At 41.5% G+C, this 19335-nt stretch overlaps 3 protein-coding genes across 4 annotated transcripts; 2 read left to right on the top strand and 1 right to left on the bottom strand.

Annotated features, from left to right (window-relative positions):
* Positions 1-102: 102 nt before the first annotated feature.
* wdr20b (WD repeat domain 20b) lies at positions 103-7406 on the top strand (the record flags this gene model as incomplete). 2 transcript variants are annotated; one of them, XM_083899145.1, is made up of 5 exons in its annotated part: positions 103-351; positions 3513-3695; positions 3788-4626; positions 4828-5311; positions 5601-7406. In XM_083899145.1, 5 exons carry the CDS (start codon positions 103-105, stop codon positions 5655-5657), a joined length of 1812 nt encoding a protein of 603 aa, XP_083755271.1. In that variant the 3' UTR covers positions 5658-7406. The 2 variants fall into 2 exon arrangements, with proteins under 2 accessions (XP_083755271.1, XP_083755270.1); XM_083899144.1 differs by having other exon boundaries at positions 3788-5311.
* Positions 7407-12012: 4606 nt separating this feature from the next.
* Positions 12013-16089, bottom strand: mgat2 (alpha-1,6-mannosyl-glycoprotein 2-beta-N-acetylglucosaminyltransferase). The gene is made up of 2 exons (XM_083898271.1): positions 15961-16089; positions 12013-13810 (listed from the first exon to the last, which is right to left on the bottom strand). The coding sequence occupies exon 2, from the start codon at positions 13562-13564 to the stop codon at positions 12146-12148; it is 1419 nt and encodes a 472-aa protein (XP_083754397.1). The 5' UTR covers positions 13565-13810; positions 15961-16089; the 3' UTR covers positions 12013-12145.
* Positions 16090-16697: 608 nt separating this feature from the next.
* On the top strand, positions 16698-17897 carry rps29 (ribosomal protein S29). Its single transcript, XM_083899135.1, has 3 exons — positions 16698-16799; positions 17297-17396; positions 17782-17897. The coding sequence occupies exons 1-3, from the start codon at positions 16738-16740 to the stop codon at positions 17788-17790; spliced, it is 171 nt and encodes a 56-aa protein (XP_083755261.1). The 5' UTR covers positions 16698-16737; the 3' UTR covers positions 17791-17897.
* Positions 17898-19335: the final 1438 nt, after the last annotated feature.

Genomic DNA, 19335 nt, shown 5'->3' with positions numbered 1-19335 from the left:
TATAAACACGCGGACACGCATGACTCCTGTGCTTCCATAACCACACGCATGCGCTGTCGGTTACATCCGGGACTCGGACAAGAATGAACGCAAGTTTCCAAGATGGCGGCGGAGGGAGGAGGGAAGGAGATGAACGAAATTAAAACTCAGTTCACCACTCGAGAAGGCGTCTACAAACTCCTCACTCACTCTGAATACAGTCGCCCAAACAGGGTGCCTTTCAACTCGCAGGGCTCCAATCCCGTCAAGGTCTCCTTCGTCAATGTAAACGACCAGTCCGGCAACGGCGACAGGATCTGTTTCAATGTGGGCCGGGAACTCTACTTTTATATCTACAAAGGCGTGAGAAAGGTAAACAATATCGACCGGGGCGACGGAGCCCGCGCTGTCCAGGAACAGCTGGCCGATTTGACATGTCAAAACGCGCTGCACTCCGGCTGTCAACTCACTCAGCGTCTGTCATTGAAGTGCGCACACAGTCAACGACAAGGCCATGTAGCAGACCTGGCTAAGTTAGGAGCTAATTAGCATTCTCAGCTAACATCGCCACAGTTGTTTTTAACTTGGAACGACCTGTGTGCACTGAAGTTATTGAGGTTTGCGAGTGACGTGGGGGACGTGTAACCGAGGGGTGTCGTGTCATGGCTCGGGGTGTGTTTGTTTATTCCACGCTCTTTACATGGTAATCCTCTGTGGAAGTGTCATGATGTCAACAGACTTAACAGGAGTTAGCTTTAGCTTTGGTGTAAAGGTAAAGGGTGTGTTGCTATTTGTGATGCAATGTGTGCATTCCACTGTCGGGGTTTGAGGGTGATGTGATCCAGGCTGTGGTTTGTACACAGTGGTTTTGTGTATTGCAGCAAGTTGCTGATTAGCATGACTGGTGACAGTGATAGTTGGGTTGTTGTCATACTACAAATACACAGAAGCTTAGGATAATGTTGTACATATACATATTTCAGCCATCTGCTTCTGGGTTTGATGTGTTGATGGTTCACATGTGGTCTTCTGGTTACCTAGGCTATAATGAGGGGCTATCTGAGTTATGTCTGCCTTTGTATCAGTGTGATCATTCTCTTCTGACCGCTGGCATCAACAAGGCACTTTCACCCAGAGAAGTGCCACTCACTGAACATTCTCTTTTTTCAGACCTTTCTCTGTAAACCCTAGAGATGCTGTGTTTGTGAAAATGGGCACTTTCTGAAATACTCAGACCAACCTGTCTGGCATCAACAATCATGGCCACTTACACTAAATCAACCTTTTTTTTTTCTTTTTTTTTCAACCATTCTGATGCTCGGGTTGAACTTCAGCAGCTCATCTTGACCACGTTTATATGACGAAACACATCGAGTTGTTGCCTTGTAAATATTGCTTTTACAAGCAATTGAGCAGGTGCAATTTGTCAAGTAGCCAGCAAAGGTATATGCAGTTTTAGCTGTCCTACATTTGGCATCTTGATTTGGGAGCAGGTTGTATGGAAGTTAACTTATTATTCATTGTTTCACACTCAGCCTGGCTGATAATTAGGGGCCGATATGTGGCATTTTGCTCTGTATTTGTGTTTTATTATAACTATCACTGATTATTATTATTAGGGCCCTATGATTTCCGTGTTAACGGAATCGCGGACGGAATCGTGGAATTGGCCAATGAAAACGGAATCTAATGTTAAACGCGGAATATCGCGGAAATTGACATAATGTGACTGAAATGCTGTCATCGTGAGGAGAAGGAACGTTTGTCTGGAGAAATGTTCCGGGGAACGCTCATTCGTGGCACCACCTGTGCATCTCCCCACAAACACTCACCCGGCCAGGGTCTCCCCCAGTGCGTGTTGCTATATACACTTTTTTTTTTCTAAACCGCGGAACAAATGCGCTGCGCCCGCATGTAACCGGCGAGCGTCCCCTTGTCCAGGTGCCGATTGAAACTCAAGTCACACCATCAAATACGCGATTATTACGGTTATATTGTTATTGTCAATAAAGATGTTTTATTAAGGAATGCACCGATAATTCGGCGGCCGAAACACGGCGAGTAAACTGTGGAACATCGCCTGTTAAATGCTGGAAAGTCTCTGCGCAAAAGTGAAACTTATGAACTCCCCGCGACTTTCACTTCACAGCAGAGAACATTCTCTCTCTTTGAACAGTTAACTAAAGACATCAGCTCATCTGATGCATCTGTTATTCCCTTAATTGCAGAGTTGTAGGGGTAATATTGCGTGTAGAGAAAAGATCCAGTCGGATACGGAGAAGCGCACGGCGCAGGAGAGGGAGAACAGTACAGAGCAGAGGCGGTGCTCAGAAATCCGTCTGCACCAGATGAGGGGGCACTACCACTTTTTTTTTTATGTTAATTATTTTACTTTTAAATGTGACCAGCATTGCATGGCTTGTTTTAAGATTCACTGGCATTTACTTAATTAGGATTTAACTTAAGTCAAAACAATTGAACAATTGAGAAGTCAGTGGATTCAAGAAGAAAGTTGCATTTCAGTGGACATTTTATTCACTGACACAAAAAGCACACATTATATGGTGGTAAAGTAAGTATAAAAGGTAAAAAAAACAGAATAAAAAAAAATAAAACGGAATTCTAAAAAATTAAAACGGAAAAAACGGAATTTGGGAAAAAATAAAACGGAATTTGGAAAAAAATAAAACGGATTTCATAGGGCCCTATATTATGTAATTACAAAATGCGCTACTGTGGCTCTGCTGCCTTGTCTTCCTCTGGGCCATTTGCTTTCGAGCAGCTTACCTGGTGTTACTCAACATCTATGTAAATGACAAGAGGTAAAATAATAAAAGGCTGTGCCATTATTTGTTGCACTTTGCTCGTAAAAAAACTGGTCCAAAATCGTAGGGCAGTTAATGCATCATTTTATTTATAGATTTTTGTAATGTAAAAGCTTTAAGTACTGATAAACATTAAATTAAAAAAAAGAAGTTGTTTAATGGAAAGGAAGAGAAGAAGATATTGTGTCATTTGCCTCTGAAAAACACCACTTTTTCAGGTCTGAAATCTTTATGGTGTCATATTTGCTTTAGATTAGATGGATGTCAAAATCCATAATCATAATGCACCAGGAACACTGGGTGGGCACTTAATAGCAAAAGCATCCAACAATGCTTTTTACGTAATAATACCTGGCATGTAAGTGTAATTTTTCCATAGATGGAGAGTTTAAGTGGCCCAATTTCTCACATTCTAATCTCTGACAGAGTTCCTCTGGAGGGGTTACAGATGTGTTCTATACTGTGACTGAAATATATCCTCATTATTCCCTGTATGAGAAATCTTAAGCAAGTCAAGGAGGAGGAGGTAAACACAAGTGTTGCATAGCAAAGTATTAGTCACTTTGTAGGAGGAGTTGCAATAGTAACCAAGGAAAAGTCTATTGATTATTGTCTTTTCTTAGTAGGATAAACTTTGCTATTGCTACAAAAAAAACAAAAACCTGTATGTTTTCAAATGTTCTCATCTGTGTGAATTTATTGTTCCAGGCTGCCGATCTCAGTAAACCCATAGACAAGAGGATATATAAAGGAACGCAGCCTACATGTCATGATTTCAACCCACTCACAGCTACAGCAGAGAGCGTCTCCCTCCTGGTGGGCTTTTCAGCAGGCCAGGTTCAGCTCATAGACCCAATAAAGAAGGAAACCAGCAAACTCTTCAATGAAGAGGTGGGTTACAGTCTGCCTTACTTAATCATAATAATGGAATAAGTGGCCGATCAGTCTCTAATTTTTTCTCAATTTGTCCCTGTCACCTCCAGAGACTAATAGACAAGTCCAGAGTCACGTGTGTAAGATGGGTTCCTGGTTCAGAGAGCCTGTTCCTGGTGGCTCACTCCAGTGGAAGCATGTATTTGTACAATGTGGAAAACACCTGTGGGACCACTGCACCTCACTACCAACTCCTTAAGCAGGGTGAAAACTATGCCGTGCATACCTGCAAGAGCAAGTCGGCTCGTAACCCGTTGCTCCGGTGGACAGTGGGTGAGGGGGCACTCAACGAGTTTGCCTTCTCTCCAGATGGCAAGTTTCTCGCCTGCGCGAGCCAGGATGGCTTCCTGCGTGTTTTTGGCTTTGACGCTGCCGAGCTCCACGGAACAATGAAAAGCTACTTTGGTGGCTTACTCTGTGTGTGCTGGAGCCCGGACGGACGATATATTGTGGCGGGAGGGGAGGACGACCTGGTGACAGTGTGGTCGTTTTCGGACTGCAGAGTGATCGCACGGGGACACGGTCACAAGTCGTGGGTGAGTGTGGTGGCGTTTGACCACTGCACCACGAGCGTGGAAGATGGTGATCTCCCTGCGGAGTTCAGTGGGAGTGATGAGGAGTTCCATGAGCAGATTCACTTTGGAACAGGCAGAGATCGAGCGAACAGCAGTCATTCTCGGCTTTCTAAGAGAAACTCTACAGACAGTAGACCTGTTAGTGTGACCTACAGATTTGGCTCAGTGGGCCAGGACACCCAGCTCTGTCTGTGGGACCTTACAGAGGACATTCTTTTCCCTCACCTTCCTTTGTCGCGCACAAGGACTCACACGAATGTTATGAGCGCTACAAGTCCTCCAGCCACTGGACAAACTACTACTACTACTACTTCTACTACTACTACTGTATCCACCACTACTACTAATCCCAGTGGCTCCAATTGTAAAGATAATGTGAGCAATAGCAGCTCCATTGGTAACCCAGCTAACTCTCTCCCCAGCACCCTGCCCCGGTCCAATAGCTTGCCACACTCTAACCCAACAGGGGGCAACACCCCCAACAGTCACACAGGCAGCAGCAGCAACAGCAGCAGCAGCAGTACCACCGCAGCCACCACCACCACTACTACTACTACTACTACTACTACTTCTTCTTCTACTTCTACTTCTACTTCTACTTCTACTTCTACTTCTGCTTCTACCACCAAGGGCAACAGTATAATTGACAGTGCTTTCATTGCCACTGGAGTCAGCAAGTTTGCAACGTTGTCGTTGCACGATTCGCGCAAGGAGCGCCACGAGAAGGACCACAAACGAAACCACAGCATGGGCCACATCAGCAGCAAGAGCAGTGACAAGCTCAACCAGCTTAGCTCGACACGGACGGCAAAAGCTGACGCAGCTAAGACTCTGGGCACTACCCTGTGCCCGCGCATGGATGAAGTGCCACTGCTCGAGCCGCTGGTGTGCAAGAAGATTGCTCATGAGAGACTCACTGTGTTAATCTTCCTTGAGGACTGTCTGGTAACAGCCTGTCAGGAGGGTTTCGTTTGCACTTGGGCTAGGCCTGGGAAAGTGGTGAGTGACAGGCCTCCCGAGGATACTGTCATGTGACACCTCTAAACTCACATTGCTTCTAGTACAGGAATTTTTTTCTTGCTGCATTCAGAAGCTGCTAATACCACCGTGCATCGCTTCCGGTTACTTCATGTCAAATTTGCACTAAGTTCTCAGTATTTTTATGGTTAAACTAGTACAGCACATCCTCTTCCCGACAGTAAACCTCATGGCCTCACTGTTCTGCCGCTTCTTTTACAGTCAAATTACACTGTTGTTTGTTATCATTGTGTTATCTGTCTCTCCACAGGGATTGCTATCAACTCAAAACAACCCAGCCAACTCCCCCAGTGGAACAGTAGTATAGCCCCAGTGCTGGTGCTGCTAATGACAGCTCCATGCATCAGAGACGGGGATGACCATGGCCAAGGCCCTGCAGCGCTTCTTCATACACTGTCACACACCACATGACCTCCAGTGTCACCTTCATTCTCATCACTACAACCACCCAAATGCTCTCTTTTGTGTACCTGTTTCAATATCCAATGTTGGCCAAGCCAGGGTTAGAGACCTGATCCCCCGTTCTGTCCCCTCTAGTGGGGGTGATAAGGGTGCTATGGGAAGTTGCAGGGCAAGCGTGAAATTATCCAGGAGGTTCATGAAAGCGGTTCCCGGTCATATCAAGTCGTTGTTTTAAAAATAACAAACTCTCATACACACAACCCTCTGTGTTTGTAGTTCTTCAAAGATTAGAGATGCTGCAAGTGTTGCGATAATGCTTTAACCTAAGCTTTTGCATGGGCTTGATTTGGTCATAGTTTTTTTTAATAATAATAATCCCCCCCAAAGATAAAGGGAATAAGACGGTGGATATTCAGCATATCCTCAGCTCTATGTCCCCTTTCATTGGTTTCTTTTACCTTCTGGGTGATCTCTTGCACTGCCACATTCCTCAAAACACCTGCTCAAGAGAGACTGGAACTTTTTTGTTTTTGCTTCGGAAGTGTCACACTTTAAACTGTATTTTGCACAGATATTCTTTTTTTCTGTTTCTCTTGTTTTCCTTATATTTGAATTCATGACAGTGAAACACGAGTGAAACAATTTGAAGACAGTTTTTGGAAGCACTTGGGGGGAAATGGTGTGTTATTGCCTCCTGTCTCTACGCTGGATGCTGCAGTTATAGTTTTTTACATGGAGAAAAATTTGTTTGCACTTAATAGTTTGTTAGAGGAGAATGGCTTTACATTTTTGGAGTATGTATGGACTCCCTGAAAGGTTGAAATATAGAGTTAAAAAAACAAACCTTTGTATCTATTAAACATTTATTTTAATATTGTTTCAGATTAAATGGGCTCTGTATTATATGTAAATATTGTACTTCAATGATTTATGGATGAAATGATTATTACATTAGTTGAAAGATGCTCATTTCAGAAAATAGTGATATTTCTAAAACAGAAAATCTATACCTAATATTAAAAAATAAATCTTGAATATGCAGGTGAAAATGTTTTCTGTTGTACATAAAGAGAATTCAGGTGTATTTTTTATTAATGAAAAGTTTGGTATAAGAGACCTATGAAGTCCTCTTATCTTACAGGTAGTGCTGAATGCTAGCTAGCCTGTTGCTGCAGATTCCTTGTACAACATAGGCAGGTAGGCGCAGACGTAGCGTTCTGATTTAGCCATCACTCTGAGCTCAGGTAAACCACAGAAAGACTAACGCTGGCATAGATCCCCCCCGCCACCATCCCATCCACACACACCCCCCTCTGCCCGTTAGCACTGGTCCCATCCATCAAACACGAGTGTGAATTGACTTTAACAAATACTGACTGACAAACCACGTTCTGCAGACAGGGCTGAGACCTGTGACTCCCGCTGCATTGAAATAATAATTACTGAACTGATGCTGAACAAACTTTTGACACTGTGTTGAATACCAACTGACTGATGTCAGCACTTCGACGGTGGTGTGAGTGTTTTCAAGTGAGGGGGTGGATGTCTCGAGCACCCACCACCGAGGAAGATTGAGGATTTAAAAAAAAAAAAAAAAAGAAATAGTAGGAGTCTTTTTCTCCATGTGACGCTTATTAAAACAGCTTTGACAGACTTTATGTTCTGTTTGTGTTGATTTTGTTTTAGTGTCCACACAGTAGTTATCGCCCCCATGAACTATGCAGAATATTCTCGACACCAATGGGTTTTTGCAAAGCAGCCATTTTGGCGGGTCACAATTGGGAAATCACAGGTGGAAACAATCAAATTAGGGATGACTGAGTTCCATTTTACTTCCTCAGTTTCTGGGTGGTTCGTTGTCATATTGTCCCGACTCTCATGGAATGAGGTAAGCTACTGGACCTACAGTAGAAAACAACCTGTGATGATAACCGCCCTTTATATATAAAACAAAAAGGTTATTGTGGAGAAAATAAGGACGACACTAACTAAAGGTTCAGCTGATGCAAATTGAATTCAGCCATTTGATTCTAATGTACTACTTCCTCCTCATTCCTGGAAAAATATTACCCAGAAATCCAAATGTCCCCCCCCCCCAATGTTTTACTGCCTCCAGTATGTTTTCCTCACTGGGGTCAAGTTTGTTTTATTCCCTGATTTTAGTCCTTTTTAAATATCTAATTTTCCTGACATGATTTATTGGAGTTATTGGAGACTTGTTTTTTAGTTATTCCCTCATTCATCCCCACACTGGAGGCTACTTTTATGACATTTCGATCAGTCAGCAGGATAACACGGGTGGAAATAATAACCAAAATAACGATGGTTGTGTTCCATTTAGCTTCCTCAGTTTAAAGGTTGGCTCGCTGTCACACTGCCCTCACACAAAGCCATTGTCACCTATGCATTTCCTGCTCTGCTAGAGCTTCAAATGTCTTCCAACAACATTATATGATGCACATTTTGTATTTAATTTTGTGACTTTGGTTAGTTGTAGTATTATGAAGTTACTGTAATAATGGAAAATAGTGTAAATGGTAACACTACAGCTGCAATCTATACGTACCCTCGTAGATGCTTACTGATTACTATGTTTGGGTTTGTTTAATTATTCTGCGAAATAAGCCAATAATAAACTGCGGGATTTATTATTATAAAATAAATGTACCAGGTCCTAAAAAATCTGAGGATAAACTCTTAATATTGGTCTAGATTATGACTTTGTATTTTCACATTTCAACACAATACTCAACTTGAAAGTATCTGCAAAAGGAATGTTATTGTTCCAGCTGGCCAGTAAGGGGCAGTATTGCTCAGACTAATAGTGATCTTGCAATTTTTTTAGTACCAAGAAAAAAACAAAGAAAAAATTATTTCTTTGCATTTTTTATTACTTTATTTTATATACTTATGATAACAATAACAACAATCAAAAAATATATATTTTTTAAATTAGACCCTACAGTATTTCAGATACAAGCCTCTACCAAACGGTTGAGACGTCTGTTCATAATAAACCTGCTTTGCTTAATTCATAAAGTACAACATTCAGAGCAAGTGATTAAAGGTGCATTATGTAATAAATCTAAAGCAACTGGCCATAAAATCCTCCTAATATGTCACAGAGACTCAGGAATAATGTTCATATAACAAACTGAACTCACCAACAACAACAGTACAGACAAAATATTTGCATTAAATATATGTATTTTGCAGACTGCAAATCATGTTTATGTTTTGAAATCATATTTTGGCATGTGGCGCCACCTACCGACATCTATCAATTATTGCAGTCAGTAGAGTCTCAGCTGCCGAGCAACCACGGGTTGCCAGTTACGTCAGAAAACGAAACCTAAAAGACCTCGGTATTTTGAATTTGAATGTAGTAAACGTTTTTGGCCACATTCTTACATATGGCACCTTTAAGCGTTAGTGAGTTCAGCTTTATGCATTTTTCAATTAGATATAGTAACTTACAGTGTGGTCGACCAAATGGTTGAGTAGTAACTTAAAGGGTTAACAGTCATCCTTGATGAAATGGGGAAAAACATTGTCCATATGTACATGCTTATGTCTCCCTTTGCCAATACATTCCCACCCCATCTCTGCTCTTCATACATATATATATATATATATATATATATATATATATATACTTTATAAACCAAGTGGGGAATAAAACTGCCCCTCCATAATTTATAAGTCACTTTGAGAAGAAACACTTTGCAGCCTGTGGCATCAGCGTGGGGGGGTGGGGGAGTGTGATCATCTGGCCGGAGAGGCCTGATCATCCTGTCAGTGTGTCACTCCACTGCAAGACAGGATCTGACTCAATGACTCAGTGACAGACTGAGTGAGTGACTGTCTGCCAGCTTTCCCCCCCCGAGGCTGCTCACACACATCAGTGTTGGACAGGTATCGGTCAGGATTTGTACTGTGTGTGTGACGGTATTTCCTGTATGTTCTGATTTTCCTGCGTCTCCACGTAGATTTTGTCCACACGTGTTCATTTGTACAAACTCATCAGATCACCCTCTCATCTCAATAGCAATGTAATCCCGTGGCGTTCAGTCCAAACGATGAAAACGGCTTCATTTATCTTGGATCCTTAGGGAAATTGGTCCCACTTAATGGAAATTCAATAACTTGAGAGAGAATCCCATTTCTTATGTAAGGCCCCGATTAAATGATCTTGTCAGTGTGTTGCAGTTGCCTGCATGCCTCCATATATTGACCCAGTGTTTTGTTTACCTTGCAATATCTGCAGCGATGCAAAAAAAATTATTACTGCAGTTGCTAACAGCTATATAGGCATAATAAGCACCATGCAATGTGTTGCAAGAAAATCATTGTTTTACAGAAGGTTTTACAATTAAATAACACATTTTCTAGCCCCTTTGAGCTCATTAGTGAAATCAGAAGATGTTGCAAAGTAGATATAATGACTGTATAATGAAATCTATACATTCATAGCTGCTTTAATGTGAACTATGAGGCTGTTGTGGAAAAAAAAGTAAACATCTTTTATCAATATTGTTTTGTTATGATGTTTTTAAACTGCACTATACATTTGATTTTAAACTCAAATCTAACTCTAAGAGTTACTGCCAAGACATGGTTCGATTGACCTCGAATTAAACATTTATTATGACGGCGCTCTCAGGTAATTTAATATCCCAGAGCTGTATACGCTTTCACAGACGGGGAGAGAAAATCCACACTTTTAAAACTTTTTAAAAATAAATCATGAGGAGAAATCAGTGGACCTGAGACAGAGGAAAATATCAATTATTCCACTCCTATGAAAAAAAATTAAATTATACATTTTTACCTTAAATTGAACTCATTACTACAATTAAATTTGTGATTTAATGACGCAGCATTGTTCATCATTAGTCAATCTGTGAAAAATGTGCTCTCGAGCTAAAAGTGCAGATAAATGGAATACATTAGCCCGGCCCATGAATAGATTTCACATACTTTCCTCTTCATTATGGCCCTCAAACAAACAGACGATCACTCTCAGTGTCAACAACACATTAGGTGTTAACCATTAGTCACCAAGAATCAAGCACAAAGTGCCACTTCCTCCTATTCTCCATTCTATTCTAAGCCGAGTCCCTTGAGGTGCGGACCCAATTACTTGGCCTCCATCATGGGAGCAGCTGCAAATTTGACAGTCACATGACCTCAGTACAACACTCCCAGCGTCACGTCTTCACACCGCATTAAGAATTAAAGTTCATGGATAGAAAATGAGACGGGGCTTCTCACCCCCGAAGACATTCGCAGACAAGGATTCAGTGCAACTCGGGACACGGTCGTTTGTCTTGGTGAACATCTATGCAGAGGATGTGTCTCGCAGTGAGGACGGCCTACAGCAGAGTCTGCCAGAGGATATAGTTATTTATTACCAACTGTAGGCAAGTCAGCAATAACTTTGCAGTTACTCCCGATTTCTGAACAGTGTGCAGAACCGATTGTTAAACGTTGGCAGAGGAGGAGGGGGATGGGAATTAATGCAGCTACCAGCGCAGCCTCCGTGCTCGAGCCTCTGCGGAAACCATCAATACTGAGCTGTGGTCTAAGCACTTAAAATGGAAATGCGTCTTCAACGGCAACAACACAAAAGACCAAGTCTATCAGCGTCTTGGGATTTGTGCAGGTGCATGGTGAGCAGTTTTCTGTGAGGTTATCTCTGCACGGATACAGAGGCCAGATTTAGCTTTAGTGTATGTGAGGTATTAAACTGGACAGTGATGCATTGCAACTTGCGCCGCACTGTACAACACGACCCAATGGAACACAGTAGTTTTCCACTTTATGACTTAATGCTGTGTTCTTCAGTGCAGTTGAAGGAGTGACAAGAATCTTCACGTGTTTAAAAATACCTGTTGAAGATGAGCTACATGGGAGATTATTTAAAAAAAAGAATAGGCGTCTCCAAGGGTCTCTTTTGTCCTCAACCATTTAGCTGCTAGGTGATATAAATATCCTCAAATTAAATATTCATTCACAGGGGCATTGCAGATTCCCCAAATTTAAGACTGCCCCAGTGAGCACTTGGCTTGCTCTTTCCAACTCAAAGTTAAGCGCTACAGCACATTTTTGGAAACTTTAAGTCACTAAACTGTTTTCATTTGAAAGGCTTTAAATAAAACACAACAGTATGTTGCTATGAATGTGTGTAGACCAGGCAGGAGTCATTCAAATAAGTCAATGTGGAGACATAGTTCTGTTAAAGAAGCAAAAATCCAACATTCGTCTTTATTTAGAACAGTCCAATAAAACAGGCAATATGAAGAATATTCCATAAAGATTTACTTTTAAAAGGCTTTTTTTCTTTATAGAGGATGCAAAAGAGACAATAATATAGAATAGTAGCAATTAAGGTCACTGTAATCGAACATAACTCTTGCAGAGTTCATGGTCCCTGATATCTCCCCAGCCCCCATTTTTCACATGTGGGGCAACACCTCCGACCCCGTTGGCTGGCAGTCTCTTTGTTATCAGGAGGTTCTTTGGGAACAGCTGGTTCCCACTGCTCTGTAAGATGTTTTCTATCTTGGTTTTCTGGCTGATCGGCATGCAAGAAACCTTCTTATGATGCATGCCACAGTCTCCGGCATGAAACACCCGCGGTGCCTCACTCACCATGACCTTCCAGTAGGAGGGCAGACAGGACACGGTCAGGTGTTGCAAGGACCAGTCCCAGTTGTAGTCGTCGTAAGTGCAGAATGTGTCAGTGCACTGAATAAGCTTCTGGTACGTCTCTCTACTCAGAGCCATTCCCATGTTGTGCTCGGTGGACTTCCAGGCCTTCACCTCCACCTTATTTGCTTTACTCGAGTAGCCAATGTGGCTGTAGCTTCCCAGTGAGAGGATGTCACAGTCTGTGCACTGCTCCCTTTTGAGAGCCGACATCAGCTTTAAGAGATGGATAAAGTCTGGAGACATATAGTGGTCCTCTTCGATCAACAGGACCAGACCCTTATGGTCCTTCAGAGCCCGGACCCTGTCCCATACAAAGTGCAGCTTCCACCACCAGTGGTGTTTAGTCTGGGAGAACTTAGCCTCACGGTAGTGACCAAACGAGTCAGGGTATTCTGCATTGATGCATCCCAGGTTTAAGGCATCTTTTTTGGGGATGTCTCTGGGGCAGTCCTTGGGATCATTTCCAGGAAACTCATGTGGGTACAGCTGGATGCTGAAAGGGAAGAAAATTTGAAGGACTTGGCAAAAGTCAATAGAAGCCACCACTTTGTTGATCTCAGGGGACCAATAGTCGTGGCTGAATATCAGCAGTATGCTCTCCACACCTTGGACCTTCCGCAAACTGTCCACTAACAACTTAAGGTAGTCTACTCGGTTATGGACCTGAACCAACACAACCAGATCGTCCTTCTTCCGCGAGCTCTCAAACGTCTCCTCATTTCTTATTGTCTGGTCAAAATTTAGCTGGAAGACGATGCCACGGTAAACTAAAGTGGTGTTATCCACCTCTGGCTTGGGGACCTTCTCCTTATCCTTATCCTTTGCTTTTTCTGGATGTGTGTCATTTGCTTGTAAAACAGGAGGTGGAACAGGTGCCCTGCTGACCGCAGGTGTGGCTTGCACCGGGATATGGTTGTTGTTGATGATGCTGCTACTGCTGCTGCTAATGCTGCTGCTTTTCCTCACCGGCTCCCCTTCCTTGGGTAACGATCCACCGTCGCTCTTTTTCTGCCTTCCACTGCTCCAGAAAGCTAGGCCACAGACGACAACCACCACAGTCAGTATCACCACCTTCCTCTTGTAGATTCGGAATCTCATGATAGGGGGTCAGCCTCTTGCGATAGGGAGAGAAGTTGATTGTAGAGAAACAAAAACCACAGGTTTGCAGCTGTGCTTACAGGGAGCAAGCTTGATTAAAAGGAAGCTATAATGGGGCTAATTGTTGAGAAAATTAACTGTTGCTGTAAACATGGATCCCACTGGAATGTCATTGGTGGTGAATAAATATTCCATAAGGCATGACCGGTGCTGGGAGGCAGCAGTGTTGCAGTGTGCATGAACCACCTGAATGGAAAATAAGACACAAAATTAATCCAGACCATACACAATATGTTCTGTTAAATACACTGTAAAAAGAAAAGAAGAGATGTTTTTGGCAATTACCTGTCTAGTTCAATTCAATATGTGTTCAAGTCAGAGACTGACAGAATAATCTTAACTGAAGATCTGCTCACAGGCATCTCAATAAAAAAATGCACATTGTGTAGGTTGCTTGTTGACGAAAAACAAATAAAACACACTACGACAACTGAGCAAACTTGATTTGTTGAGGAGATGTAGTTTAAAGCTCTGAAAAAGCTTCTTGTTGCTCTACAGTTAATATCATGTGAAAATACTTGTCCCAACGTTCTGGACGCAAATTGACAACATAATTCAATTATGATAGGCGGGCATTTTTCATTTGGAATATGATACTATAATCCAGTACAATACATTTGCAAAAATAGCTCACACTTAATTTAAACAAGAGTCAATTGGTCTCTATGAAAAATTACTCAACTATAAATAATTAACACCAAAACCACAAACATGATTTATTACATGCCTAAACCTGGGCTTGCTGTCACACTTTTGAGTTACCGCATATTATATTTTCAGTGTATTTTCTTGAGCGTAAATCTCTGTTGTTAACTGCTTTATAAATATTGATCGGGCCTTTCTGCTGAACAAAACTCTATCACTTATCTGTCATTAAATTAGTGGCTTCCTGGTACATGACCCCATTCATCAGGCGAATCTCTGCCAGCAGACTCCTCAGCTCATCTACCATAGTATATGATAATGGTAACTTGGTGTAGGATATAGATATAAACATCAACTTTCATGATGAGTGCAAATCACAATATTATTTAAACTATAATATACTTTAATATATATATTTTTTTAGATTCGTAAACATCAAATGCTACAAAATACTAATGTTGACACAGAAGGACTGGCACACAGACATAGGACAGTATCTTTGAGTATGATTATTAAGTCATCAGGTGGTACTGGAGAGCTTAGTCAGATAAGGAACGTCAGAGTGGTGTGGTAACCCTGGCTGTACAGCAAAAAAAAAGCTCTCCGGGGTTGGTACAACACGATGCTATGTAGATAAGTGATGGGGAAGACAAAGTACCTGTCCCTTCAGACAATCTATGAGCAGTCTGTTTTTTTGGCAGGCTCAGAGGATAGTGAGTAGTGACTGACACATCACATGTTCTCCACAGATTATGAGTTTTTACAGATGTTACAGAGTCCCCCACTGTAAACTATATCATTTAAAAATAATTTGTGCCAAATTCAATCAGACTTTTAAATAACTCTGCTCGAGGCTGTAGAGATTGTGCAACAGACTCGTGATGTTTTTAATCATTATTTTTACGTATTTATGAGTATGGGGTGCGTGCAATACACTGTTCACTTTGAGTGTTATAGCCTGTCATGTGTTAAAGGTATTATTATGTAAAATCGAATCCAAGACCAATTACCCCACGGGGACAATACAAGTATATCGCACCGTAATAACATCGTATATAATCCTATTGCAAATGGTTGCTGATAAAACACTTAAAACACTGACATGCTACCAGTCCATACATATTTAAAAGATAGAAATATTTGATCTGACTTTACAGTCTTTGAAAGCAATGTTGGCTGCACATTGCATCTATTGTATCCCTGTTTAGTGAAGCATGCATGTATGTACAGTATATCTACATGTTAAAAGTCAAATCAAGTGTAACGTTTGTTTTGCTGTTTTCACTGCACTAACATAGCCATTGAAAATGCGTTTTATTCTACAAATATCTGCACCTACATCGTTTTCCCCCTCGTTTAAAAATGCGATAATGAATTCGAAGACTACTACCATTAGTTACAGTGTGCTGAATTGGCCGCTGTTCATGAAACGGAGCCAACGACAGCTCATGTCGTATATTACATGAGTCGCCGTTACCGTTATGACTGATGTGAAACGCTGCTGAAGCGACTAAAAACAACAGCTGTCGTGTCACTTTAGCGTTTATCTGTTAACAGGCGTCCAAGATAAACAATGCTAGCTGTATTTTAGCTTCAGCTAGCAACTTGCGAGCAACCCGTCCGTTCACAGCGAGCCTCGTCAACAACCCCGTCCGTGGCGAACCACAGCGACCAAATTTGAAACTAGTTACCGAAAACTGGAGCAGCCGTGCGGTCCGTTCAGCGGGAAACGTCAGTGCGGTGGGCTCCCGTTCTCTCCATACCCTCCACGGAGCTGCATGGAAACGCAACTAGAAGCTAGCTAAAGAAATCCTAAATAGGGAACCAGTTGTGTGCTGTCTGCCGCTGTCCCACAATGCACTGGTCCAGCGGGGGGCACCCGAGAGACCCTAATATTTATGACTTTATATCATGTACTCAAACATACATAGACCAAACATGTTTACTTTTGCGTTTAGATATTTTGGTTTAGCAAAAAAACAACCCAAACACAGCATTTATTATTATTTATTATTATCATTACCAGAGTTGCCAGTCAATGTACATCTGTATTTTCTAATTATATTTTCTATTTTAAATAAACAACATTGTGAGATACACGTATCACACTGGGTTTAATTTAGGCCTCCTGAACTTATGTTGTCAGAATGTAAATCATTTTTAGGGTTTTTTATTGAATTCGGCTATATTTTTAAAACAGCTACGGTATGTCCCACAAATGAAGTAAAACGTTCTTTTCATCACTTGTTCTTTGGTTGACTGTGTAAGGCTCTGCCTGCATTTATGACAAGTTTGTTTCATACACGTAGCGCCTCCCTCAGGCGTCCTTGCGCCATTGCTGTTGTTCTCTTTGCCACTAGGGGGCGGTGTGCGCAAACTCCGTTACCGGAAGCACAGGCTGTGAACGCTTCTTGTGCGCACGCGCGGCCTTCTTTCTTCCTTTCCGACACTCGAGCGAAAGAGACAAGATGGGCCATCAACAGCTCTATTGGAGTCACCCCAGAAAATTCGGTCAGGGATCCAGATCCTGGTCAGTATCTGCCTTGAACGAGACGATTATCCGCCTATGAGCCGAAAATACCCGGTTTTGCTGTGTTTGTGGTCTGAAATAAGTGATAATTCATCACCATTCGTGCACCGCATGGGGACCGGCCGTGAGCTAACATGGCGGTTGAGCCTGTGCGATACGAGCATCACAGCCGCCCTGAGTCAATCGCGGACTGCGTTTAAAGCGAATTTGTCCGCGTTTAATTTCCTTAAATATTAAAACACTTTCATATGCGTGTTCTGAGGTGATACGCGTCATGTTATATATTCGAACATTGCCAGTTTATTTAACTATTATTGGTGGAAAGTATGCATTTAGTTGAGCTAGGCTAGGATTAGCCTTGATGTTAAAGGAAAATAGTACTGTTAACCGGCAGTTACGAGAGGTGCACTTCACTTCCTGTAATTATAAATAAATTGGCTTAAAACTTAATCGCAGTCGCTGTTAATAATCCATCCAACTTTGTTTTTTCTTTCCAGCCGTGTATGCTCGAACAGACACGGTCTGATCCGTAAATACGGGCTCAACATGTGCCGCCAGTGCTTCAGGCAGTACGCTAAAGACATCGGCTTCGTGAAGGCAAGTACTATTATACATTATATTTAATTAATGCTCTGTGTGACATTACATGGTTGTGTTTGTACATGGTGTACATTTGTAATGGGTGTCATAAAGACTTGTAAACATCCAAGCAGTTGATCACTTTTCCACGAGCATAGTTCCAAGTTGTGCAAATTTTGTATTTTACATTTTAAATGAATATTTAGTAGTTCTTATTAACATTTTGCAGCAATTCATAATCATTGTCAAAGGTGTATTTCTGGTTTGGTGTTTGCTATATTATGATATGCTATTATCATAATGTAGCTAATGATATGCTAAATGATAGGTCCTGGGAGTTTTGAACTCAAGTGCAGCGTCTTTTTGATCAAAACTAATGCCTTGTTTGTTTTTTTCCTCACAGCTGGACTAGATCTCTTGTGCTGTCACTTCAGATGGGGTCAAGTGATCTCTGGAAGACCAGCCGAGATGATGGGATAATTCAGCACTGCAAATAAATGTGTTTTTTTGTCCAAATTACTTGATTTGTGCAGCTTGGTTATTTACATTCTGCTTAATATGCTGTGTTTACGCTGGGACTGTCAAGATGCTGATTTCAAGTTTTCCAAATAGTTAACTGTTAATCTGACAATTCCAAATTTTTTAATGGGTGTTTTGAGTTGGTTGGTTTTCTCACACTTTCACAAATGGGCTTTATAAGATAAGGATATGATAATGTGAATTTTCAAAAGTTGATGGTGAAAACATTTTATGGTGGTTCAACTGCCGTCAGGTGATGGAACACAACTGCTAAATATTTGAGGTAACGGATTCCAGTAAGCTCAAATGGCCTGTGATTAAAAGGTAACGTTAAAGGGAGATTGTAAGCCTGATTATCACATCTGTTTATATCAGACTGGTGTATTGCTGTCATCTAATCACAGTCAAAGTGATTAATGCACACTTCATAATTAATAGATGGTGCGTAATACATTGAGTTAACCATAGAAACAGATGCTGGTTATCTGTGTGTAGATAAAACCAGAGGGAATAGATATTTAAACTCCCCTGTTACTTACATCGCTGAACATCACAAACAGGCTTATCCCCTGAGCCTTTCTTTTTTTATCTATGAGAAATTAAACATGGCAATTGATCACGGTAGCTTGTACTGTGACTACAGCAAAGGAGAAACCGATGATCTTAAGCGATTGAATAGATGTTCAAAGTCAGCATGTCCTCTTAACATCAAGACTTTGTAACATGCTGAGATATTGGTCATTAAAAATGAATGAAATCTGCGCTCCCCTGCTGTGCGGCTAATTGCATTGTGACTTTGGTCACAAAACTTTAAATAATAGATGAGCTCAGCAGTTGCGAGGTACCTTGGCACTAGGGATTCTATGTTGATCCTACATTAGCTACCCTGGATTTCATTTTTTTTTTTCCTCCCCTGGTTCAAAGAGAGAGGGCTAAATATGAAGCACTAGGTGGCAGCAACACTTCATAACTCAACCTCAGTGATATTGTTGAACACAATAGAACTTTTAAGCATTTTCTGAATTCATGATATGATCATTTTACCCATTCACAATTCTTTAAGTGTGATCTTACTGGTCATTTGGTGTCCAGTAAACAGAGAGTAACAGGTTTGATGTTAAAGATGTCCAGTTTGTCTGGGAGAATCACTGAATATAGATATCCTGTTCATGGACTTAACTGTTAGATGTGTGGTTTATCGTTCTGCCTCGTTTCTCCCAACTAATATAGATTTAAAGACTCGATTTTAATTGACCTGAGCACAATTGGTACAAAAATAACTTTGCGACAAAGTGAAGATGACACGCCGTAAGGTGTTAGCGTCTTCGACTATGTGACGGAAAATCGTGCGCGTCCACAAATGAGCAATCTCAGTGGTAATGGAATACATAATGGAGTAAAAGAACATGCAGTATGTAACTGTCATAATATTCATTAT

The sequence above is a fragment of the Microchirus variegatus genome (genome assembly GCF_963457635.1).
Source record: "Microchirus variegatus genome assembly, chromosome: 12".
Taxonomy (NCBI): domain Eukaryota; kingdom Metazoa; phylum Chordata; class Actinopteri; order Pleuronectiformes; family Soleidae; genus Microchirus; species Microchirus variegatus.
The sequence above is the reverse complement of the archived record's forward strand: the minus strand, read 5'-3'. Positions and strand labels throughout refer to the sequence as shown.